Source organism: Eriocheir sinensis, chromosome 1, assembly GCF_024679095.1.
Source record: "Eriocheir sinensis breed Jianghai 21 chromosome 1, ASM2467909v1, whole genome shotgun sequence".
In the NCBI taxonomy this organism is placed as follows: Eukaryota; Metazoa; Arthropoda; class Malacostraca; order Decapoda; family Varunidae; genus Eriocheir; species Eriocheir sinensis.
The window spans coordinates 36631245-36657581 of record NC_066509.1 but is presented as its reverse complement, the minus strand read 5'-3'; the positions used below and the strand labels follow the sequence as shown (position 1 = coordinate 36657581).

The 26337-nt window shown below is 42.0% G+C and overlaps 1 protein-coding gene across 32 annotated transcripts in view; it reads left to right on the top strand.

Annotated features, from left to right (window-relative positions):
* Positions 1 to 16937: 16937 nt before the first annotated feature.
* The window catches only part of LOC126996161 (uncharacterized), a 49908-nt gene continuing 40508 nt past the window's right edge, over positions 16938 to 26337 (top strand). For 13 of the 32 annotated variants that reach the window (XM_050856628.1, XM_050856597.1, XM_050856619.1 and 10 more), the window contains exons 1-5: positions 16938 to 17106; positions 21512 to 21565; positions 22395 to 22490; positions 25207 to 25352; positions 26083 to 26280. In XM_050856628.1, coding sequence (XP_050712585.1) covers positions 26270 to 26280 — 11 coding nt within the window. In that variant the 5' untranslated portion in view covers positions 16938 to 17106; positions 21512 to 21565; positions 22395 to 22490; positions 25207 to 25352; positions 26083 to 26269. Of the gene's footprint in view, positions 17107 to 21511; positions 21566 to 22394; positions 22491 to 25206; positions 25353 to 25491; positions 25974 to 26082; positions 26281 to 26337 lie in introns of those variants that run through there. The other 19 variants (XM_050856586.1, XM_050856646.1, XM_050856454.1 and 16 more) reach the window with 11 other exon arrangements.

Sequence of the window (26337 nt, the reverse complement as noted above, 5' to 3'; positions counted from 1 at the left end):
GTTGATGTTGCCCAAACCTGAAAGAACTGAGTGAACATCAACGTGGGGTAATTACTTCTAAAATCCGCCCTGTTAGTTTGTTATAAACCCTCCTCCGTATTAAAAGTGTTGCTCTGATGCTTGTGGCGCGTATCGGAGCCCAGACAGGACAAGTAAAAGGTGGCGGTGAGGGAAATATGGAAACAGTAAGCAAGCTGATCCTCTCTCGGCGAGCTATTTTGCGGCTGCCAGAAAATTCTTACGACAGCGGCATGGAGGGTTACTCCTGCCAGGCCCGCGGGTTGCCTTTGATTTGATGTAACATTGAATTTACTGCACGTTTGATCCGCCATGACGATTTACTGGCAGGAAAAGCGTACATTACCTCTAAACGTGAAGTGCATCAACGGTGAACTTCCCAAAGACACGATTCAACACGGGGAGATAAGACGGACCGGAGGAACGCACGTGACAACTCGTGCCCACCTCGCAGGCTCGCATATAAAAAATCTACAGGCAGTCTTGCAAGTATGGATACAATTGTATCCAATGGATACATTTTGACGGTGCTCGTACATGCATACGCCGCTGAGCAACATGGATACAAAATCGAATTATTAGACAAAACTGGATACTTTTTACCCTTTTGGGGCAAATTGGATACTTTTTTTGGCCTTTTTGGCCGTCCAAGCGCCGTACGTGTTTTTTATTTCTTTTATTTACAAGCTTGGCCGGCAAAAGGAAATGAAAATACTATCAACCTGATGACAGCAAGTGTGTGTGTGTGTGTGTGTGTGTGTGTGTGTGTGTGTGTGTGTGTGTGTGTGTGTGTGTGTGTGTGTGTGTGTGTGTGTGTGTGTGTGTGTGTGTGTGTGTGTGTGTGTGTGTGTGTGTGTGTGTGTGTGTGAAAAATCTTTCTGTATGCATTGAGCATAACGAGAAATGATTTACTCCCTTGTAATAGAATGCTCTCTCTCTCTCTCTCTCTCTCTCTCTCTCTCTCTCTCTCTCTCTCTCTCTCTCTCTCTCTCTCTCTCTCTCTCTCTCTCTCTCTCTCTCTCTCTCTCTCCAGTTATCTATATTTTTTGGTAAGTTTCATTCACTCAACCTTATTTATGCATTTATATCATAATTTCGCTTGTACTTACTTATATATCTGGGATATCTAATAGCCTATTACAACCTTTTGCGTGTGTGTGTGTGTGTGTGTGTGTGTGTGTGTGTGTGTGTGTGTGTGTGTGTGTGTGTGTGTGTGTGTGTGTGTGTGTGTGTTATTTACACGGCATCTTTCTCCTTTTTCTCCCTCATACTTTTTTTGTTAGCTTCCAGTCCCTTTTCTTCATGCCATCCTTACACTCCGCTTTCATTTACTGTCATTTTCCTTTGTCTCTGCACATTCCTGTTTCTTTCTTTTTCTCATTACATCGTCCTCTCGTCCTTCATTTCCTTTTCCACGGCTTTCTTAATATATTTTTCTCATTTTTCTTTTTACAACAAAGGAGACAGCTCAAGGGCACAGTAAAAAGTAAACAATAATATAAAAAAAAGCCCGCGCCTCGCTGCTCACAAAAAGAATCGGAGGAGGTGGCCGAAAGAGAGGTCAATTTCGGGAGGAGAGAATTCCAGATACCTTTCTCTTGAAAGAGATCAAGTCGTAAGCAGGAGGAAATACAGAAGAAGGAAGATTGTTCCAGAGTTTACTAGCTTGAGGGATGAAAGAGTGAAGATGCTGGTTAACTCTTTCATAAGGGGTTTGGACAGTATAGGGATGAGCATGAGTAGAAAGTCGTGTGCAGCGGGGACGCGAGAGTGGGGGAGGCATGTAGTTAGCAAGTTCAGAAGAGCAGTCAGCATAAAAGTATCGATAGAAGATAGAAAGAGAGGCAACATGGCGGCGGAATTTAAGAGGTAGATGACTATCAGTAAGAGGAGGAGAGCTGATGAGACGAAGAGCCTTAGACTCCACTCTGTCCAAGAGAGCTGTGTGAGTGGAGCCCTCCCACACGTGAGATGCATACTCAATATGAGGGCGGACAATACCCTGTACTATATGGATAGCAACTGTGCGGGGGAGAAGAATTGGCGGAGACGATACAGAACGCCCAACCTCGAGGAAGCTGCTTTAGTGAGAGACGAGATGTGAAGTTTCCAGTAAAGATTTTGAGTTAAGGATAGATCGAGGATGTTTAGTGTTGAAGAAGGTGACAGCTGAGTGTTGTCGAAGAACAGGGGATAGTTGTTTGGAAGATTGTGTCGAGTTGATGGGTGGAGAAATTGGGTTTTTGAGGCATTTAAAGACACAAGGTTCCTTTTGCCCCACTCGGAAATGATAATAAGATCTGAAGTTAAGCGTTCTGCAGCCTCCAGCCTGGTGTCATGTAATTCCTGTTGAGAGGCTCTTCTGTTGAGAGAAGTTGAATAATGCAGAGTGGAGTCATCAGCGTATGAGTGGATAGGACAGTTTGTTATGGAAAGAAGATCATTGATGAATAACATGAAGAGAGTGGGTGATAGGACAGAGCCCTGTGGAACATCACTGTTAATAGGTTTATGAGAAGAACAGTGACCGTCTACCACAGCAGAGATAGAACGGCCGGAAAGGAAATTGGAGATAAAGAATCAGAGAGAACGATAGAATCCGAAAGAGGGCAGTTTAGAAAGCAAAGACTTGTGCCAGACTCTATCGAAGGCTTTCGATATGTCTAGTGCAACTGAGAAAGTTTCACCGAAACGGCTAGGAGAGGATGACCAAGAATCAATTAAGAGAGCAAGAAGATCGCCAGTAGAACGCCCCTTGCGGAACCCATACTGGCGATCAGATAGAAGGTTAGAAGTGGAAAGGTGCGTTTGAATCTTCCGGTTAAGGATTGATTCAGAAGCTTTAGATAGACAGGAAAGTAAAGCTGTAGGGTGGTAGTTTGAGGGATTGGAACGGTCACCCTTCTTAGGCACAGGCTGTACTAAGGCGTACTTCAAGCAGGAAGGAAAGGTAGATGTTGATAGGCAGAGGCGAAAGAGTTTGACCAGGCAGGGTGACAGCAAGGAGGCACAGTTTTTAAGGACAATAGGAGGCCCTCCATCAGGTCCATAAGCCGTCTGCGAGTTCAGGCCAGAGAGAGAGAGAGAGATTTACATAGAAAATCAGACCACACAGACCCCATGGTCCAGACTAGGTGGTCTGTCCTTAAACCTAAGTGATTTTACATTAATCAGAAGACTCCAAAACGTTGCTTTTCTACTCTAGTTAATATTAAGTTGAAGGAAGTGACGGTCGAGCTTGTTTTTAAAGGAGTCAATCGTGTTACACTGGACCACTGATGGTGGGAGCTTATTCCATTCTCGCACTACAACGTTGGTGAAGAAAAATTTGGTGCAGTCTGAATTTACTTGTCTACATTTGAGTTTTGTGCCATTGTTCCTCGTTCGCAAAATGTCATCGATCATAAACAATTTTGTTCTGTCTACATTCGTGAAACCATTAAGTATTTTAAAACATTCGATCAGTTTTCCTCGGAGGCGACGTTTCTCAAGAGAGAACATGTTAAGGGTGGAAAGCCTTTCTTCGTAGGATTTGTTGCGCAAGGAAGGGATCATTTTTGTTGCTCGACGCTGAACACCTTCTAGTTTAGCAATGTCCTTTGCATGGTGGGGAGACCAAAACTGTACCGCATATTCCAAGTGGGGTCTGACTAAACTATTGTAGAGCGGAAGTATTACATCTTTATTTTTGAATAAAAAGTTTCTTTTAATGAAGCCCAACATTCTGTTCGCTTTATTTGCTGCATCGATGCATTGATGTGAGAATTTGAGGTTTGACGCGATTTTAATCCCCAGGTCCTTAACGCATTGAACACTTGTGAGTTTAACGCCGCGTATTTCGTAATCGAACTTCTTATTTTTTGTTCCAACTTGAAGGACCTGGCACTTGTCTACGTAAAAGGGCATCCCTCATTTATCCGACCAAGCTGAAATTTTGTGCAAATCCTCTTGGAGGCTTTGCCTGTCTTCGTCAGTGAGAACCGAGTTACCAATCTTTGTGTCGTCTGCAAATTTACTAATGCGATTATTGAGTCCAACATCCACGTCGTTGATGTAAATAATGAAGAGCACTGGTCCAAGAACCGAACCCTGAGGGACGCCACTAGTGACCGGCGCCCACTCTGAGTTAAATCCGTCAATCACTACTCTTTGTTGTCTGTTGCTCAACCAATTCGCGATCCATTGGTTTACTTGACCGTCAATGTCTATTTGCTTTAATTTATAAAGTAATTTATGATGTGGGACTTTATCAAACGCTTTCTGGAAATCAAGATAGACTACGTCCACTGATTTGGTTACGTCATAAATTGAGAAGAGATCGTTATAAAAGGTCAGTAGGTTTGACAGGCAGGATCTTTTGTTACGGAAGCCATGTTGTGAATCCCCAATTAATGAGTGGCTTTCGAGGTAACTCACAATTTTGTCTCTAATTATGCTCTCGAGTAGCTTACCTACAATTGAAGTTAGACTAATGGGTCGGTAGTTACCTGGTATTTTTTTGTCTCCTTTCTTAAAAATCGGTGTCACGTTATCCTTTTTCCAATCCGAAGGGACGATGCCTTGTCGCAAGGACATATTGAATATCGAATACGATAGTGAGGGAGGAGAGTATTTCGCTCTTTGTTTCTTTAAGCAGTATAGGATATACTTTGTCAGGTCCGGGACACAATGTTCCTTCTGCCCCAATCGGAAATGATAGCAAGGTCTGAGGTTAAGCGTTCTGCAGCCTCCAGTCTGGAGTCGTGTACTTCCTGTTGTGATGGTCTTCTATTGAAAGAAGTTGAATAATGCAGAGTGGAGTCGTCGGCGTACGAGTGGACAGGACAGTTTGTTATGGAAAGAAGATCATTCATCAATAACAGGAAGAGAGTGGGTGATAGGACAGACCCCTGTGGAACGCCACTGTTGATAGGTTTAGGGAAAGAGCAGTGACCGTCTACCACCACAGAGATAGAACGGCCGGAAAGGAAACTGGAGATAAAGGAACAGAGAGAGGGATAGAATCCGAAAGAGGGCAGTTTAGAAAGCAAAGACTGGTGCCAGACTCTATCGAAGGCTTTCGATATGTCAAGCGCAACAGAGAAAGTTTCACCGAAACTGCTAAGAAAGGATGACCAAGAGTCAGTTAAGAGAGCAAGAAGATCGCCAGTAGAATGGCCCTTGCGGAATCCATACTGGCGATCAGATAGAAGATTAGAAGTGGAAAGGTGCTTTTGAATCTTCCGGTTAAGGATTGATTCAAAAGCTTTAGATAGACATGAAAGTAAAGCTATTGGGCGGTAGTTTGAGGGATTGGAGCGGTCACCCTTCTAAATATATATATATATATATATATATATATATATATATATATATATATATATATATATATATATATATATATATATATATATATATATATATATATATATATATATAATATCACCACCATGTTCACTTTTCAGCCAAGTTGTCCTCATGTAGATAATGGAACGAGGGGATGGGTTGATTGCATGGCCATTTTCTCCAGATGGAACCGTCCAACCTAAGGTGCAGTCATTCCTGAAAATTGAAAAGCGAGGCATTAAACGATTGACGCACATATTACATATTTATCCATGTACATTAAGTTAATCACAGTCTCTGATTAATATTGGTAGCATCAAACTGCATTAAAATGACTACGTAATGCAGTACTGGGGCAAGAATTTCATACATACATACAGAGAGAGAGAGAGAGAGAGAGAGAGAGAGAGAGAGAGAGAGAGAGAGAGAGAGAGAGAGAGAGAGAGAGAGAGAGAGAGAGAGAGAGAGAGAGAGAGAGAGGATAAGAGAAAATAATGTAAAGTACTTACCCAGCTCTAAATACTTGATGAAAGTGTCTCTTATCTTAGGGAGCACCCGAAGTTGATTCAGAGCCTCTGTAGAGTGATTGTGATGTCCCTTCATCGTGATGAAGCACGGGTATTTTTCCATCATCCTGTCCCTCCTAACAGTGTACTTCGTGATGATTCGAAAGTTAACATCCATTGTTACAGGACACCTATAAATGAGTGAGAGTATTACAAGATTACTATAATGTTGCATTGTTACGGTGAAGGGCTTGGTTGCGTGTAGCTCAGACAGGTTCTTGGTGAGCGAACAAGGCGTGAAGGGAAACACTCGCTGCTTTAGGTGAAATATATTATTAACCTAAATACAGTGGGCGTTGGAGAGAGCCGAGACAGTAGGTCTGTATCAGTCGGGCTCTCAGGAAGGAGTGAAGATAGAGACATGGAAAATAATGAAATTACAACTGGTCACGTCTGTCAAGGTGACCTCAAGTTTGACGAAATGCTTGTTACACATACCGAGACGCTCGTCCGATAAACACTGACAGATGACATTCCTACAATGGTGGCGTGATCTATCTGAAGTGGGTATTTTCCACTATACATGCATTCCTAGTCCATGGTGATATATCATAATAATAATAATAATACACTGATATAATTACAACTACTATAACACATCGCATCAGCCGAAAGGAGTCCATTCTACAACTTTATTGATTTACCTGCAGAGTAGTATCACACATACTCATGACCACAATAAATAAGTGTTTTAGTTTACAGAGAACTTTGATAAGGAAGGGAAGTGAGGTCAGGTCAAGTTTTTAACCTGACCTGACTTTCCAACATGCTGCCATGGTGAAGAGCAGATCATGCAATATGATGCAGTACGATCCTTTTATCGTAATTCTTACCCAAGACAAAACTCTGTAACGTAACTTCTTACTGTATCTGAAATAAAACCCTCTTCTGCGGCGAAAAGTTTGTATTCACCAAACAGTTCAGCGATAAGAGGTGAAATAGGATGTAAGACATTTGACCAGTTTTTCATTTGACCAGGTGTGGAGTGTCATTTGACCAGGTGTGGAGTGTCACTTGACCAGGTATGGAGGGTCAATTGACCAGGTATAAATTAAGAATCGCTTTTACTCAAATGTTATTTATATATGGTTCCCAACTGTATATGGTCAATCTGAAATGTGAAAAAAAATGGTGACAAAAATGAAGTCCCAATCGGGCCAATCCTGCTTCATGTCTTTTAGTATCATTTTAGCTTTTTTTGATATCATAAGCATAACATATAAACCTCTTTTCCTTCCTATTTCAGTGTTTAGCCTGTCTGTCATCCATTGCAAGTAATTACCTGTTAACCTGACCTCCCTGTGAGGTTGAAACTGTTGCTGACCTTGTTTAGTCTCCCTGACCAGATTATTGTACTCATCCTCCAAGCTACTGACCTGACTAGTGACCTCACCAGAGATTAATGCCCCTCCTTGCTCTGACCTACTCCCCTAATCCTTTGCAGCTGCTTTCTTAGCCCCTCGTAGGCCGCCTTCCTGAAGTCAGGTATTAATGTGTTGTTACTGCTGACTCTGTCCTCACATTTAATATTAAATCTAATTTTCTTATTATCACTGTTACCTAATGAATCCCTAACCTCTATGTTGCTTATTATGTCCTCTCTATTAATTAACAATAGATCCAAAATATTTTCCTACCTCATTGGTGATCTAATTAACTGCTGTATCCTGTATCACATCTAACAAATCCTGCGCCTCCTGGTCTCCTGATAAAGTATCCCACTCAATGTTCCTATAATCTCACCACACGTACTCATCAAATAACTCATTTCCACTGCCTGCACTCTAGACCTCTGACTTTCATTCCAGACCCACATTTCACTTGCATATGTGAGGGTTGGTACTATTATTGTATTTCTCAAATTCCTCTTTACCTCCATGCTCACACTTCTGCCATTTATGATTCGTCTCAAAGACCCTACCACCCATCTTCCTTGCAATGCAATGCCTCTGTTCAAATGTCCTTTCCCCGTGAAATAAAGAATGGTCGTACAGAAATACACATCTTTCATCTGCAAGAGTGGGTGAGTGATCATGTCTGTGTGAAAATCTCAGTCTACCATCGTACTGCATCTTCGTATCGCCTTTGCATTTTACTAGTGCGATAAAATATAGTACTGTAATTTTGTACTGATATCGTAGCACCTTTACCAGCGCAATCAAGGTTCTGAAGTCCCTTGGAAGGGCTGAGACAAGGTCACACCTTCCTGACCACAATTACCCCAGTGATAAAACTTCTGAAGTCAGGGTTCAGGTCAACACAGGGTGGGTTAGTAACTGGCGCCACTGTTTGCCTCCCGTCAGTTCTCAGGTCCACATCCAGCCTCATGCATATGTGGCTTGTTTCTACATCAATATACTTTCACGATTATTGGCTCCCTTAATTAATACAACTCAATCAAGGTAGATAGCAAAACAGATTCCCTCTGGGTTGAAACAATAGGTTTGCATAATAGGGTGGCGGGGGAATGGAACAGAGACTCAGCAATCACATAGTGAGTGCAGGGACGATAGCTTGTTTTAAGAGTAGACTGGATGGCTACATGGACGAGGATAACAGGTGGCAGTTGGAGAGAATCTGGAGCTACCCTGTGTAGGCCACTCGGCCTCTTGAAATCTCCCTATGTTCTTATGCTCTTCATAAACTTATATAAGACAAAACCGCACAAACTATTTAGTTTACTGTAATGAGCATATACTTATTTCAATCAATGGTAAACACAGCTACATCTACACGATATATGTAAGGGCAAGTTTCCCATATATTTTTAAACGTTCAATAGAATTAAACCACATGATAAAGGAAAACTCAGGATTACCATCCATCTTCCTTTGTGTTTCTTTTTTGTAAAACTTTGTTACGTGTACTTATCCAGTAAACGTTTTCTTCTTTCCAACGCTGCGAGCACCATGGTGGCAGACGAGTTTTTGATGAAGGACCTTCCTCTCTCTTGCGGGGTATTCATGCTTAACATTGAAGCAGGTGTCGCTTCTCTTGATGTACAGCGTCCTCCAACGCATGAAGTCTTCTTTGGTTTTAACATTTAAGCGGAACTGCACAATGTCGTCTTTCACCGTTGTAGCTGTACCAAAAAATCCTTCTTCTTCAAAACTAAGCACATGTTGCCATGTTGGAGTGCAGTGGACGGCTAACCCATCTAGACTCTAGTCTGAGGTCACGCACCCAGACTCAGGTCACACACCCTCACTTTCCTCTCCCCCTTTCGTCCCCCACTATATCTTCCCTTTCCTCCACATTTCCACTTCTTACAACAATAATGTATTATCTAATTAGGAGTTCCTAATATGTAGAAGACAAGGGAAAAGGAATGAGAAGAGATAGGCAGATAGGGAAGTTATTATAATAGATACATGCTGAAAACTTGAATGATTGATTGATTGTTTTATTAGAAATAATATTAATTACGCTATTAAGATATCCCTAATGTATAGAAGCAAGGAGAAGAAACAAAATATATCTTCATTTCCATTCCTAAGTATAGTATTAAATCTTAAAAATAGTAAGGATAATAGTAAAATGTAAGTCACGCACACAATGGCATAGTTACCCATCAATTCTTGCCTGGCTAGATCCCCCCCACCCACCCCCACACAGCAACACACACACACACAGGCACCGCGGACAACACACACGCATAAACACACTCACAGGCACCGCGGACAACACACACGCATAAACACACTCACAGGCACCGCGGACAACACACACGCATAAACACACTCACAGGCACCGCGGACAACACACACACCCATACACCCATACACACTCACAGGCATCGCGGACAACACACACCCACCCATACACCCATACACACACACAGGCACCGCAGGCAACACACACACACACACACACACACACACACACACACACACACACACAAGTTACCCGTGAATTCCATTTTCTTTACTTGTGGGTGGCGGCCTGGCCAGTCCCCCCCAGCACCCCGCGCTCACCGCGCGCGCTGATTGGTCCTAATTTCTCCTTATGCTGAACCCTGAAGGCGCGTCCACACCGGGAATCTTTGTATGACAACAATGAATCCCAGACGTTTCCCAAGTGTTTCGGTAACCCACTGGCATACATTTGAATACCCTTGGGAAACAATGTTTCCTGTCCACAGCTCAGGGTTGTTCTCAGGATGTCGGTGTGTGCGGAGATTGCTACAATGGCCTCTGTGTTTTATTTATTATTGCACTCACTGGAGAGCAAGAAGAAGACAAGAAAACGCGTATGGGTGCGGTCGTTTATAGAAAGCTGAGCATTACAGAATGACTTACTTTTGGCGGAGCCGAGAGTTAATGGAGCAGGGTTTAATTAATTAATAATTTTCTTGGAAGGTCAACCACTGATTTTGAAGAACTATTATGAACGGTGGCTCCCAAAATACAACGAATCGATACCAGGCACATAAAAGCCAGTCCAGCTTCCATCAGCCTGCAGCCATAATCTGACAGGCGGAGATCCTTTTACGAGCCTCATTAACACCTTCGAAATGTCAAAGCTGAGTTTCCATACAAACTTTCCCGGTGTGGGCGGTCCTGAGAAACAGTTAGGAGGTTTATCATGTTTTCCATCCAGGATGGAAAACATGAGACACTTTTGCGCGCTCGTATATGCGGGTGTGGGTGTGGGAGGGTGTCTGTGGGTGCATATGTATATGTATATATGTGTGTGTGTGTGTGTGTGTGTGTGTGTGTGTGTGTGTGTATATATATATATATATATATATATATATATATATATATATATATATATATATATATATATAGAGATATATAGAGATATATATATATATATATATATATATATATATATATATATATATATATAAGAACATAAGAACATAGGGAAACTGCAAGAGGCCGGGTGGCCTACACAGGGCAGCTCCAGAATCCCCCGGCCAGTACTCACGGTGGGTGAGGTGTAGTTACAGGGGTTATAGGTAGAGGCTTGGTCCTCGTTATATCGGCGGTACTAGGCACGCACCAGTACCCTGTCACCTTACTGCACCCACACCTCACTGCCACCTGTCGTCCTCGTCCATGTAGCTATCCAGTCTACTCTTAAAACAAACTATCGTCCCTGCACTAACTATGTGATTGCTGAGTCTATTCCATTCCCCCACCACCCTATTACTAAACCAATGCTTCCCTATATCTCTCCTAAATCTATACTTTTCTAATTTAAATCCATTACTGCGAGTTCTATCCTGCTGCTGGCTAATTCTCAGTACTTTACTTATATCGCCTTTGTTGTAACCCTTGACCCATTTGAATACTTCTATCAGATCTCCCCGCACTCTTCGTCTTTCTAGTTGATGTAAGTTTAGATGTTTCAGCCTATTTTGATACGGGAGGTTCCTCAGCCCCTGAATCATCTTGGTCATCCATCTTCTGAACTGATTCTAGCAAGTTGATGTCCATTCTGTAGTGTGGGCACCAAAACTGGATAGCATAATCTAAGTGTGGCCTAACTAACGCTAAATAGAGTCTGATGATGACCTCTGCACTCCTGTTGGTTACCGTCCTGTTAATAAAGCCTAATACCCTGTTAGCCCTATTCCTCGCACTAATACATTGCTTCCTTAGTTTTAGGTCAGTGTTCACTAACACTCCCAAATCCCTTTCACACTCTGACCTGCCTATCGCTGTGGAGTCTAAACTATACCCGTGTAATGGGTTGCGTGTTCCTACACTAAGTACGCTACACTTGGTGATGTTAAAATTCATCTGCCATTTCTCTGACCAAGCTGACAGTTTGTTGAGATCATCCTGCAGTGGTCTAGCTAGCATCCTCCCCTGTCCTAATAGTGCGTCCTATTTTGGTGTCATCTGCAAATTTACCTATGTCACTAGTTATCCCATTGTCTATGTCATTGATGTAGATAATGAATAAAAGCGGGCCTAAAACTGAGCCTTGAGGAACCCCACTGGTAACATTACCCCATTCGGATTTTTTACCGTTAAGGGGAGCGTCTGGGGGGGTATTTTTGATGAATATTTTTAATTCCTCGAAATTCACTTTATGGGCTCATCATACCAGGGATACAATGGGGTGTCACGTGGCGAGGTTAGTTTTTTAAAATTTAAATCCTCGCGCGGTCTGGCGGCCCTTTAAATATCTGGTAGTGTTGCCATACAGAGCGCTTTACGCGCCAAAATATGCATACATGAATCAGTGCTTTTATGTCCGTAATTTTTGGCTACTACAGGGTAAAGTTTATCACTCAGCTTGCTACCCTGGAACATAATATTGGGTACGAGAAGAGCAGCCTCCTAACCAAACTCTTCGGGACAAACCCAGACATCGAAAAGGGTTTGAAACGCCAAACAAAGGAGCTGCAAAGGCACCAAAGACCCAGGGCCATGAAGAGACTGAAGACAACACCAAGTGCAGACTATCAGCCTGGTCAGTTCTAGTCCCAAAACCTGGCTACAATGAGGAAGGTGGCGTCTTCTGATACCCTTGGCTTCGACCAAGTAATACCTCCGACAAGGAGGGGGGACCAGGTGCCAAAATATGGGACACAACAACTGTAAATGCAATGCTAATTTGCACTAAGATGTTGTGGTTACACAGGGTTAGAGTTACATTGACATTCATTACCAATACATTGTCATCGGAGAGCAGAATCGATGGGCGATCGATAAATTTAGTTTTCCTTCGTTTTCTCAAAACAGGGTCACACGCGCATTTATTTGATATTTCTAAGTTATCTATGGACCTAGCACAAACATAAAGATAGCGTTGGAAAGAGAAAAAAAATAGCTATAAATGCTAGTGATCAGAATCTGGATAAACATCATCAAAATTTTTATATAAATTTTCTAAGTTTAAACTTTGAAGAAACAAAAAAAAAACAAAAAAAAATGGAAAAGTAGTCTCTAGGAATACACTTATTTTGTATGCCCGTTCCAGTGGTGTTTTTTATTTTTGAGCTATCTAAACTCTAAATATGCTTTTTTTCAATTTCAAAATTTTGAAATTTTTGAAAAAAAAATCATAATTTTTTTTTTCAACAAATCTTCACCAAAACTGTACATGATGTTCCTACTCAAGGTACACATCACCTGTGAGAAAATGGTGATCCTCTGATAATATCTTAGAACATGGCAGACGCTCCCCTTAATGGTAACCTTCTGTTTCCTGTCGCTAATCCACGCCTTAATCCAATCAAATACCTTCCCTCTTATCCCATGAGCCCTGACTTTATTCAACAGTCTCTGGTGAGGTACCTTATCGAAGGCCTTACTAAAATCAAAATAAACCACATCATAGCTCTCATCATTGTCAGCTGCCTCGTATACTCTATTGTAATAGGATATAAGATTAGTGAGGCACGACTTTCCTTTAGTAAACCCATGCTGTGAGTCGTGAATTATATTATGTCTGTCTATATGGTCCCTAATACTATCAGCTATTATTGACTCAATCATTTTACCTATAACTGACGTCAAACTGATTGGCCTATAGTTCTCCATAGAAGATTTGTCACCCTTCTTAAATATTGGAATAACGTGTGCCTGCCTCCATGAAACAAGCACCCCCCTGTGTCTGGCGCCTTCCTAAATACTTCCGTTAACTGCCCACTGATTTCAGTTTCACATCCCTTTATTACCCTGGGGAAAAGTTCATCTGGCCCTGGCGCCTTGGTGACTTTAAGTCTATCTATCTGTCTAATCACTAGCTCCCTACTTATGTATCTATATCTATATATATATACCTATAACTATATCTATATCTATCAATATATATATATATATATATATATATATATATATATATATATATATATATATATATATATATATATATATATATATATATATATATATATATATAGTCACACACACACACACACACACACACACACACACACACACACACACACACACACACACACACACACTTAGCTAGATTTTGAGTTATGTGAATGAATGATAATTATAATCCCAATCCCTTTTCCCCGTGAATGAGGTGTGGGATATGTCTTTATCCCCGCACCCCTGAGGGAGGTCACTCCCAGCGGTCAGGGTGTGTCCCCCTCCCTTCTCTCTCTCTCTCTCTCTCTCTCTCTCTCTCTCTCTCTCTCTCTCTCTCTCTCTCTCTCTCTCTCTCTCTCTCTCTCTCTCTCTCTCTCTCTCTCTCTCTCTCTCTCTCTCTCTCTCTCTCTCAATTATTATTCAATCTAATATTTATTATTTTTTTGTCTTTTTTCCCTATTCATCTATCCCTTTATTTTCTTTTTTTTTCTCACTCCTTCCACTCCCACTCTCACTGTTCTCCCACTCTCCTCCTTTCCTCCGTTCATCTTTTTTTTCTTCTCTAATTTCCTCTCCTTTTTTTCTTATTTGCTCCTCCTCTTCCTCTTCATTCTCCTTTTCCTACTCCTCCTTTCTTTCTCTTTTATTAGCTTATTCTTCTATTTTGTCATTTCCCGTTGAGAGAGAGAGAGAGAGAGAGAGAGAGAGAGAGAGAGAGAGAGAGAGAGAGAGAGAGAGAGAGAGAGAGAGAGAGAGAGAGAGAGAGATCTATGTAAATAATTGTGACTACAACATTTTTTTTCAATTTTCAATTTTTTTTTTTTCACTTTTTCTGAACTTTTTCCTCTTCCATTTCCCTTTCCCTATTTTTATTTCCATTTTTCCATATATTTCCTTCACTTTTGCTACTACTACTATTACTACTACTACTACTACTACTACTATTACTACTACTACTACTATTACTACTACTACTACTATTACTACTACTACTACTATTACTACTACTACTACGTACTATTATATATTACTACTACCACTACCAAAATTCGTTTAATATTCTCTCTCTCTCTCTCTCTCTCTCTCTCTCTCTCTCTCTCTCTCTCTCTCTCTCTCTCTCTCTCTCTCTCTCTCTCTCTCTCTCTCTCTCTCTCTCTCTCTCTCTCTCTCTCTCTCTCTCTGTATATATATATATATATATATATATATATATATATATATATATATATATATATATATATATATATATATATATATATATATATACTGCTTAAAGAAACAAAGAGCGAAATACTCTCCTCCCTCACTACCGTATTCAATATGTCCTTGCGACAAGGCATCGTCCCTTCGGATTGGAAAAAGGATAACGTGACACCGATTTTTAAGAAAGGAGACAAAAAAATACCAGGTAACTACCGACCCATTAGTCTAACTTCAATTGTAGGTAAGCTACTCGAGAGCATAATTAGAGACAAAATTGTGAGTTACCTCGAAAGCCACTCATTAATTGGGGATTCACTACATGGCTTCCGTAACAAAAGATCCTGCCTGTCAAACCTACTGACCTTTTATAACGATCTCTTCTCAATTTATGACGTAACCAAATCAGTGGACGCAGTCTATCTTGATTTCCAGAAAGCGTTTAATAAAGTCCCACATCATAAATTACTTTATAAATTAAAGCAAATAGGTATTGACGGTCAAGTAAACCAATGGATCGCGAATTGGTTGAGCAACAGACAACAAAGAGTTGTGATTGACAGATTTAACTCAGAGTGGGCGCCGGTCACTAGTGGCGTCCCTCAGGGCTCGGTTCTTGGCCCAGTGCTCTTCATTATTTACATCAACGACGTGGATGTTGGACTCAATAATCGCATTAGTAAATTTGCAGACGACACAAAGACTGGTAACTCGGTTCTCACTGACGAAGACAGGCAAAGCCTCCAAGAGGATTTGCACAAAATTTCAGCTTGGTCGGATAAGTGGGAGATGCCCTTTAACGTAGACAAGTGCCAGGTCCTTCAAGTTGGAACAAAAAATAAGTTCGTTTACGAAATACGCGGCGTTAAACTCACAAGTGTTCAATGCGTTAAGGACCTGGGGATTAAAATCGCGTCAAACCTCAAATTCTCACATCAATGCATCGATGCAGCAAATAAAGCGAACAGAATGTTGGGCTTCATTATAAGAAACTTTCTATTCAAGAATAAAGATGTAATACTTCCGCTGTGAAATAGTTTAGTCAGACCCCACTTGGAATATGCGGTACAGTTTTGGTCTCCCCACCATGCAAAGGACATTGCTAAACTAGAAGGTGTTCAGCGTCGAGCAACAAAAATGATCCCTTCCTTGCGCTACAAATCCTACGAAGAAAGGCTTTCCACTCTTAACATGTTCTCTCTTGAGAAACGTCGCCTCCGAGGAAAACTGATCGAATGTTTTAAAATACTTAATGGTTTCACGAATGTAGACAGAACAAAATTGTTTATGATCGATGACACTTTGCGAACGAGGAACAATGGCACAAAACTCAAATGTAGACAAGTAAATTCAGACTGCACCAAATTTTTCTTCACCAACGTTGTAGTGCGAGAATGGAATAAGCTCCCACCATCAGTGGTCCAGTGTAACACGACTGACTCCTTTAAAAACAAGCTCGACCGTCACTTCCTTCAACTTAATATTAACTAGAGTAGAAAAGCAACGTTTTGGACCCATCTGATTAGTGTAAATTCACTTAGGTTTAAGGACAGACCACCTAGTCTGGACCATGGGGTCTGTGTGGTCTGATTTTCAATGTAAATCTATGTAAATCTCTGACACACACACACACACACACACACACACACACACACACACACACACACACACACACACAGAGTATATATATAAACTTCACTAATATATTAGGCCTATATTATTATTATTATTATTATTACTATTATTATTAATGTTGCTATTTTCATCATATACTTATACTTGTAGCAGTAGCAGTAATAGTGGTAGTAGTGGTAAGTACCAATATTATCGGCACCAATGACTACGGAACTGGTACCTATTCTGAGTGGGCCTGCTATATCCTATACATGGTACCGATAATAGCGTACCGGTACCCAAACCAGAACCAATACACCAATACTGGTTTCTATTAACGGTTCCCAAACTAGAACCAACAATTCAATACCGGCATCAAAACACCAGCAGGTCCGATACCAAAACAAGTACCAATAATCTGTTATCGGTACCATTAAAACAAGTAGTCCTTCAAGATGGCGGACTGGCAGACGGGACAAAACGAAGCGGAGATTTATAAAGTGATTTCCTCGGTTTATTCACGGTGAAGGAGGCTGTTACTGTCTGCCTGGCACTTGGCACTCTTCACCGTTCTGCTTTCCGCCTGGAGTGCCACGGGGGTAAGCCTGGGCGGAGATATAGGCTGTTTTATAGGCCTGTGTGACTGACATACCCCTTCTAATCCTGGCGGCCGTGTTTTAAGGCGTGTTTTTTGTCTTACGGATGTTCTATTTGTGGGGGGAAGGCTGTGGGCGTGGGGGGTGAACTCCAACCATGGGCGTGTGGCAGGGTGGGCAGGGGTGGGCATGGGGTGAATTCCAATCATGGGCGTGTGGCAGAGTGGGCAGGGGTGGGCATGGGGTGAATTCCAACCATGGGTGTGTGGCAGGGTAAGCATGGGGTGAATTCCAACCATGGGTGTGTGGCAGGGTGGGCATGGGGTGAATTCAACCATGGGTGTGTGGCGGGGTGGGCATGGGGGTGAATTCCAACCATGGGTGTGTGGCAGGGTGGGCATGGGGGGTGAATTCCAACCATGGGTGTGTGGCGGGGTGGGCATGGGGGGTGAATTCCAACCATGGGTGTGTGGCAGGGTGGGCATGGGGAGTGAATTCCAACCATGGGTGTGTGGCGGGATGGGCGTGGGGTGAATTCCAACCATGGGTGTGTGGCAGGGTGGGCATGGGGGTGAATTCCAACCATGGGTGTGTGTGTGGCAGGGTGGGCATGGGGGTGAATTCCAACCATGGGTGTGTGGCTGAGTGGGCATGGGGGTGAATTCCAACCATTGGTGGGGGGCGGGATGGGCATGGGGGGTGAATTCCAACCATGGGTGTGTGGCGGGATGGGCATGAGGGGTGAATTCCAACCATGGGTGTGTGGCGGGATGGGCATGAGGGGTGAATTCCAACCATGGGTGTGTGGCAGGGTGGGCATGGGGGGTGAATTCCAACCATGGGTGTGTGGCAGGGTGGGCATGGGGGGTGAATTCCAACCATGGGTGTGTGGCAGGGTGGGCCTCTCTCTCTCTCTCTCTCTCTCTCTCTCTCTCTCTCTCTCTCTCTCTCTCTCTCTCTCTCTCTCTCTCTCTCTCCTTCCATTCTCTCACGGCCTTTGGGAGTGTGGGGAATACAGCGGCAAACAGGAAATGTTTTTCAGTTATGTGGGTTGAAAAATACCCTAGATGTAGGGAAATTCTTTACATTTATCTTGATGTAGGGAAATTCCATACATTCCACATTCCATTGTTTGCCACGTATGGAAACCACACAATATCACTCAGTCTCCATAGAAGAGGGAGGGGGGGGGGGTGAAGCCCCCAACCATTGTTTTCTCATTACCCTGCATGCTCTCCACACCTCCTTTACCCCATTTTGCTTAGGCTTACACAACTGCTTTGTAGCCCATACTTTAAAAAAATGTGTTAATATATTTGTATGTGGTATATTATGCAGGGAACTGTTGACTAAAAGGACGGATTCAGCGGCCCTCGTCTAAAGTCTAATGCAATGGCTAGAATTATACTTAGAATTTTTTTTTTGGCCACCTTTGTCTGCTGATTACCCCACAAAAAAGACCAAATTACCCCACTTGGGGGTAATTTACCCCAGACCCCTGCGGGCCCCATTACAAGGTTACATAAAGTTAGGTTTGAGTAGTTTAAATATATTTGAGGGATTCTTTGCCACATGGACACATCGCAATTTCACTCAGTGTCCATAGAAAAGGGGGGGTGGAGAGGGGTGAAGCCCCCCCATTATAAGATTAGGTAAAGTTAGGGTGGAGTAGTTTAGAGATATTTGAGAAATTTTTTGCCACGTATGGAAATCTCGCACTTTCACTCAGTCTTTATTGCAGAGAGGGGGCCGAGAGGGGTGAAGCCCCCCAGTTAGAAGGTCATGTAAAGTTAGGTTGGAGTAGTTTGAATGGAAAATCTTGGGAATAGCGGCTCCTAGTGGGTGCACGTTTAGGGCACGGTGTGGTGGTAATTGCAACATTTCCAGCGCCTACGACGGGGTTTTGACAAGCGGACAGGCGTGTTTATGTCACAAGGGTGTATATTTCCACGCCGGCCTCACGATTTCTTCCAAGTCGATGGGCGATGAGACTGCAAGCTCCAGGGTGAAGAAAGGGAGGAGCCTGCGTGGAAATATACACCCTTGTGACATAAACACACCTGTCCACTTGTCAAAACCCGTCGTACCTGCTGGAAATGTTGTAATTACCACAACACCGTGCCCTAAAAGCGCACCCGCTAGGAGCCGCTACTCCCAAGATTTACCGTTTGAATATATTAGAGGGATTTTTTGCCACGTTCAAAAACCTTGTTACTTCACTCAGTGTTTATAGCAGAGGGGGGGTCGAGAGGGGTGAAGCCCCCCGTTGGAAGGTTATGTAAGGTTAGGTTTGAGTAGTTTAAATATATTTGAGGGATTTTCTGCCACATACGGAAACCTCGCAATTTCACTCATTGTCCATAGAAGAGGGGGGGGGTCGAGAGGGGTGAAGCCCCTCGTTGGAAGGTTATGTAAGGTTAGGTTGGGTAGTATAACCTGGTAGCAGCGACGGGCCAGATTTGTGCCATGATATAAACCCCCAAAATAGATGATACATAAACTGATCACAAATGCTTTGATATATACGTATTATGAAATGGTTTGTATGAGGGGTGATTTTTTCTCGCTAGGAGGGACCATTAAGAAACATGATCCCCGCTGCTACCGGGTTAAATATATTCAAGGGATTTTTTGCCACGTACGGTGTTGTGTTTGTGGCCTAACAGCATTTGGTTACTGGTCACAGCACCAGTGCACACCTGTAATAGCTTGTAGTAACTGGTTATATCCCATCCTCGTGGACGTGTCCGTGGTGTCAGTCTGGAGGATACGCGTGGAGGCACTTAATATTTATTGACAACTCTACATTGCTCCTTGAGTCTCAGCGCCCTCGTCTGAGAGGAATCCTCTCCAAGCTACATACATGTAGCTCAAACTTACAATACAATCCTATTGCAGAAACATACAAAACTATAATGGTATTAAATCTCCTATAAGGGATTTGGATTCCCTGTTATTATTGAGTTACTTTTTGGGGTGCCTACAAAGAAAACTTAACAGTAATGTATAACTTATAAATACTTCTTACTCTATTCTTAATCTACTTACGTATCAAACGGAAACTGCACAATTTCACTCAGTCTTTCTAGCAAAGGGTGGTCGAGAGGGGTGAAGCCCCCAATTAAAAGGTTATGTAAAGTTAGGTTGGAGTAGTTTGAATATATTTGAGGGATTTTTTGCCACGTACGAAAACCACGCAATTTCACTCAGTGTCCATAGAAGGGGGGGGGAGGAGTCGAGAGGGGTGAATCCCCCCATTATAAGGTTATGTAAAGTTAGGTTGGAATAATTTAAATATATTCGAGGGATTTTTTGCCACGTACAGAAACGGGCAATTTCCCTCAGTGTCCTTAGTAGAGTGTTTTTACCAAGTACAGCTTGATCTTGGCGAGTCAGTGCCTTGACCCAGTGTTATATGTGTTCTCAATAGTATGCCATTTTAAATTTGCTCCTGTGTTTACAAAACTTTACCATGTACAGTATTTCTATGTGGTCAATAAAGTGGGTCTCATTTTTTGTCTTTAAGCTTACATGCATTAACCCGGTAGCAGCGGCGGGCCAAATTTGTGGCTTTACCGTGTAGCAGTGACGGGCCAAATTTGTGGCTTTACCATGTAGCAGTGACGGGCTAAATTTGTGGCTTTACCGTGTAGCAGCGACAGGCTAAATTTGTGGCTTTACCGTGTAGCAGCGACGGACCAAATTTGTGGCTTTACCGTGTAGCAGCGACGGGCCAAATTTGTGGCTTTACCATGTGGCAGCGACGGGCCAAATTTGTGCCATGATATAAACCCCTCAAAATAGATGATACATAAACTGATCACAAATGCTTTGATATATATTATGAAGTGCTTTGTGTGAGTGATGGTTTTTTCTCATTTTTCTCGCTTAGAGGGACCAATAAGAAACATGATCCCCGCTGCTACCACCACCACCACCACCGGGTTAAGAATACAATTTGTTGACAAGGAATCTATATTGTTCTTGGTTTAGAATGATATAATTTATCAGAAATTGGTAGCCTCATTTTTGTACCCTTGATATCAATTCCAGTAGTAGTGAAATAAGCTAGTACTATCAAAGTCCAGCTAAGCCAGTGCTCCTTCCTCATCCAGAATAACATTAGATTAGTGCATTGTATCCACAAACACTTTCCTCCCCAGTGTTGTTACCTTTAAGTTGTTCTTCGTGGGTGTCTTTAATATTCCATCTCATATAATGTTTAGTACTTTCTCCATAAATGGAATGGTAGTGACTTTCGTCTGTTGAATGCTAACGTAGGTGATCTTTCAGTAAATTAGCAACGATCAAGTTTTTTATCCATCAACTTGAAGCAACCAATTTACCAATCATTTGTTGTGTTCTTCATTGAATTCACTGAACTTGCTCCCCTTCTTGCATTTTGCAGCCATCAGTGAGTGCCGGGCAGCTGACGGTGGACCTGGTAATTACCTGTGAGAAGGTGAGGCACACACACATACACACACACACACACATGCATGCAAGCATACACTTAGCTTGAGACATTCCATGTACCTTCTGTGGTGAACTCACACCTTTGCCCTGTCTTCACCCACCACACATGACTTGTTAATATCATGCTTTAAACCCATTATTGGTCTAATGTTTTAGTTAGTCCTTGGATGTAAGGCAAGTCTTGCTCAGCTCAGTGACATTGCACTGAAGAATGAGGCTTGTCCCTTGTTTGCTTGTGTCTCATACTCCATAAATCAGGAACTTGAGAAGCTGCTTCAAGTCTTGTCTCAGGTGACTGAGTTCCATGAGGGTTGATCCTTCACTGGTGACTTTGTGGTGTAAACATTGTGATTAATTTGATTGCTGTGAAATGCAAGGTGCATAATCAAGTCACTGGAGATGATTGTTAGCAAGATAGTCGATACTTTAGTTTTTAATGGAGAAAAGATTGAAGGACAGTGTAATTTAACGGTAAATGTTGTATCAAATGTAACGCAAATACTCTGATATAAGTTTTCAATTGAGGGAAAGCTTGTAAATTCTCAGACTTGAATGAAGAATGAGTATGCATGTTTCAATGGGTGATCTTTCCCTTTCCCTAGATCATGAGATGTTATTTTTGTCTCCAAGGATCTGTTCCCATGCCTTTGGCCTTGCTAATGTACCTATATTTGCATGTCATTCTGTCCCCAGCACTACAAAACAAGAGTGGCAAATATGATATGATGGAGATATGACACCAACAAGAGAGAGTATTATGTTAGATTAAAGATAATGGAAGCATGGTGCCAGTAACTGTGTTTTGTGCCCAACAGGTGGGCACCACCCAGCCCCTCTGACCGCAGCAGCAAAGACCAGTGCCATGTCTTGCCTGCCCAGTCCCTTGCTGTCATGCAGACCCCCTCATAGAAGTGAGTGGCTTGGCCTTTACATGTGTGACTCTAGCTGTGTATGCCTTTGACAGTCTGTCATATCTCTAAATACATTCAGTTATCAATATATCTGTCTGTCATATCTCTAAATACATTCAGTTATCAATATATCTGTCTGTCATATCTCTAAATACATTCAGTTATCAATATATCTGTCTGTCATATCTCTAAATACATTCAGTTATCAATATATCTGTCTGTCATATCTCTAAATACATTCAGTTATCAATATATCTGTCTGTCATATCTTTAAATACATTCAGTTATCAATATATCTGTCTGTCATCTTCTAAATACATTCAGTTATCAATATATCTGTCTGTCATATCTTTAAATACATTCAGTTATCAATATATCTGTCTGTCATATCTTTAAATACATTCAGTTATCAATATATCTGTCTGTCATATCTTTAAATACATTCAGTTATCAATATATCTGTCTGTCATATCTTTAAATACATTCAGTTATCATCAATATATCTATCTTTTGCTAGTCTGTCATATCTCTAAATACATTCAGTTATCAATATATCTGTCTTTTGCCAGTCTGTCATATCTCCAATAAATACATTCAGTTATCAATATATCTATCTTTTGCTAGTCTGTCATATCTCTAATAAATACATTCAGTTATCAATATATCTATCTTTTGCTAGTCTGTCATATCTCTAATAAATACATTCAGTTATCATCAATATATCTATCTATATCTGTCTTTGCAGAAAAAAAAACCTGGCATATAAAAAAACACTCTCTTCGGAGGTTATTGAGTTTTATTGCTTTTTGTTTTTTTCATTTTCATTATGTTAACATGTAAATGAGTTGAAAGAATCCATTACAAAGTGTTGGACTGGACTCTCCATTTCCCGGAGTAATGGTGGGAAGGCCAAAAGTCCGGGCAGGAATATACTTGTCTGGCACCCTGGGTCTGGCAGTGCCACACACCCGAGCACCACATTTAAGAAAAATTAACAAAAACAAGTTATTTGAAAACTTCCAATACATGTCAACCATGGACAGTGACACCAAGTGTCTGCAATTTTTTTTCAGCTCCAGGTGCTTAAGCACACTGTACTACTGTGAAGTATTTCCAATGAATGTTTTCTATAAGAATTTAATAATGAAGGAACTGAATGATAATCCTAAGCAGCAGTTGATACCTGTGAACAGTGTCAGCAGCAGCAATGCAGTGTTTGCTGTGTTCTCTGCGGCCATTACAGGCAGTCCTCAAGTTTGGAGGTATGCAACCTACCTCACACCTACGACGACCAGGCCAATAATATTAGTAATATGTCATTAAGCAATGAGGTGACATTTTAAATATCCTGCCATGGAGTGACTTGTTTACTCATTGCTCCTGCACCCCTACAGCCCACCACTGCCCTCATGTGCTGGCAGGAGGGAGGATGGGGGTTGGTTGGGCCAGCCCTCCCAATCATTCCCCTCCATTGCCTGTGGCACTCAAGCTGTAAGCACTACTCATGATACTCTACCTATAGTTTATAGACCTACAGTCTGCTATACAAGCATAGATCCAGCAGCTGCTAGTCTGCTAGCACGTGAGGTGAGCAAGGGTGGAATGAGTCTACCCAATTATCTCCACACTACAAGTCTCAGCTGTGTTCGGTTCACCTGTTAGCCCACACAGGTGAGGAGAGAGCCAGCCTAGATGGTCAATCAGCTGAGTACAGCCAAAATGCCATTCCAGAACAACAGCTCCCTCATAAAATTTCTGCACGTAATATAAAGTTGCACAATGTGTGAACTTGATTCCCTATGAACATAATGTTTCTTACTTGCAAAAGTAAGGTCAAAGCATGGCTGCATGAGACAACAATATACTGATATGTCCAGGCGGCAGAAACTGACCAGGGGACGGAATCTGATGGACTTGTTTTGATGCCCGGACTGGGTCAGGAAAGGCTGAACACAGCCGGGCACATGTCTTGAGGACCCAAGATTTTGTCTACTGGGAAATCCAATATCTAGGAAATAGAGGTTCAAGTGTGATTTAGAGTGAAAAGATTATTATAAAGTGAAGAGCACACACACGATCCAAGGTGCAGGTTGGTCTGTGTTAATTTATACTCTACAGAAAATGACCTTTTGCTTCTCTAAACATGACTATTATTACCAATTTTGACTGATTTTTTTTTTTAATATGAAGAATAAAAATGATGAAAACAAAAATACAAAAAGTCAGTAAAACCCAACATAAGGCAGTGGGTCGGGTTTAAAAGACAAGGATCATTCCCAAGCTTGTTTATATCAACACATCAACCAGAACATAGACTCGGGAGGCCACCAACATATACATAAATTAAAAGAAAACATGTTCTTTTAGGGAAATTTTAACTGATTTCCTTTTTTTTTATGGGGGGGGAGGGGGAGGGGGGTGTTATGCCAAGCCGGGTATTTTTCTGTCCATCTCTGTCTATCAATATCTATCTATGGTTCTATATTTAATTATGTTCTTCATGTATCCATCTGTCTGTGTATTGATGAATGAATGCATCCATTTATATTATTTTTGTATCTGTATCCATTGTTGTAATGTTGCAACCATTTTTACTAGTGCAAGAACTTCTCTACTCTATGAACATTACCTTTCTCAAGCCATTTTGTTCACTGGAAAGCTTCACTCACCATGTTTAACCCTTTCAAATGAAGCTGCTTTTTACTCTTCTCTCCAGAGTGAGCGACATAACCTCCTGACTGAGCTGGTCCAGGAGGTGTTGGTCCTGCAGTGCCTACGAGCGATGGGACAACAACCAAATCCCTGGCCACAGCTGCGCTACCTCACCTCCCACACAACAGAGGAGGACGTGCAGGGGCTAGTGTGAGTGTCCAGTATAGAAGCATAATTATTTTTTTTCCTGTTTGTAAGGAAAGAGAACAACCAAGTGACAAATCATCAATAAGGAAGATAAAGATAAAGTTGAATTGTCACAACATGCTCCCGAACAGACAGGAGGAATTGCCAAAGAATCGTTAAAGTTCCAGACATGTTGATGCTTCCATCCTGAGAGAGTGTTAGCTATAGGAGAAACAATAGTAAGAAGGCTGGTCTAGGGTTTACTGATGAAAGGGATGAAGGTGCTGATCAGGAGTACCATGAACAGCACGGCTGATTTTGAATGGAAAGTTGCGTGTGAGTTGGTCGGGTCACAGCCAAACTAGTCTTTCGTACCTGTTTCCTTAGTGCCATTTCCATGTCTTTCTGAGTGTCAATAAGTACCAGGACAGCAAAATGGGATGTTTAGTGCCTGACGGGACAGCTTGGTGGGGTAACAAGAGGCGTGATGCGTCTGCCTCCCTTCAAAGCATCTCTGCATTGCTTTAAGAATATTCTGCAAGTTTAAAGCTGATGAAGGAAGACGTACAGCAGCTATAGTCACCATACACTAGGCTGAAGCCCCTGTCCATAGCTAAGGGAGCTGATTGCTTAGATGAAAGGAGGGTAGGCCTTGGTGAGGGAGGGGGCAGGGCATCTGGAGCAATTCAATATGCAAAGTTTGAGTGTCTGGTGCAGTAGTAAGAAGCATGATGTCTGTTTCCTCCACTCACAGCTCACTTGGGGCCTTGGAGCTGGAGAACACAAAGGAAGAACAAACAACAGCAGACCTGATGGTTCTTACGAGGCTGTTTGTGACAAGCTACACTAACTATCTAATCAAAGGTGGAAGATGAAGGACAGCAAGATGAAGAAGCGTCTCTCAGCCCTTCCTCTTGGGTGCCGGCTTTGTCAAACTCTTCATGGAAATTTGGTACGTAGTAGTAGGGCTCATGTTAGCTGGTGATGCAGGGGATGAAAAGTGTGGTGT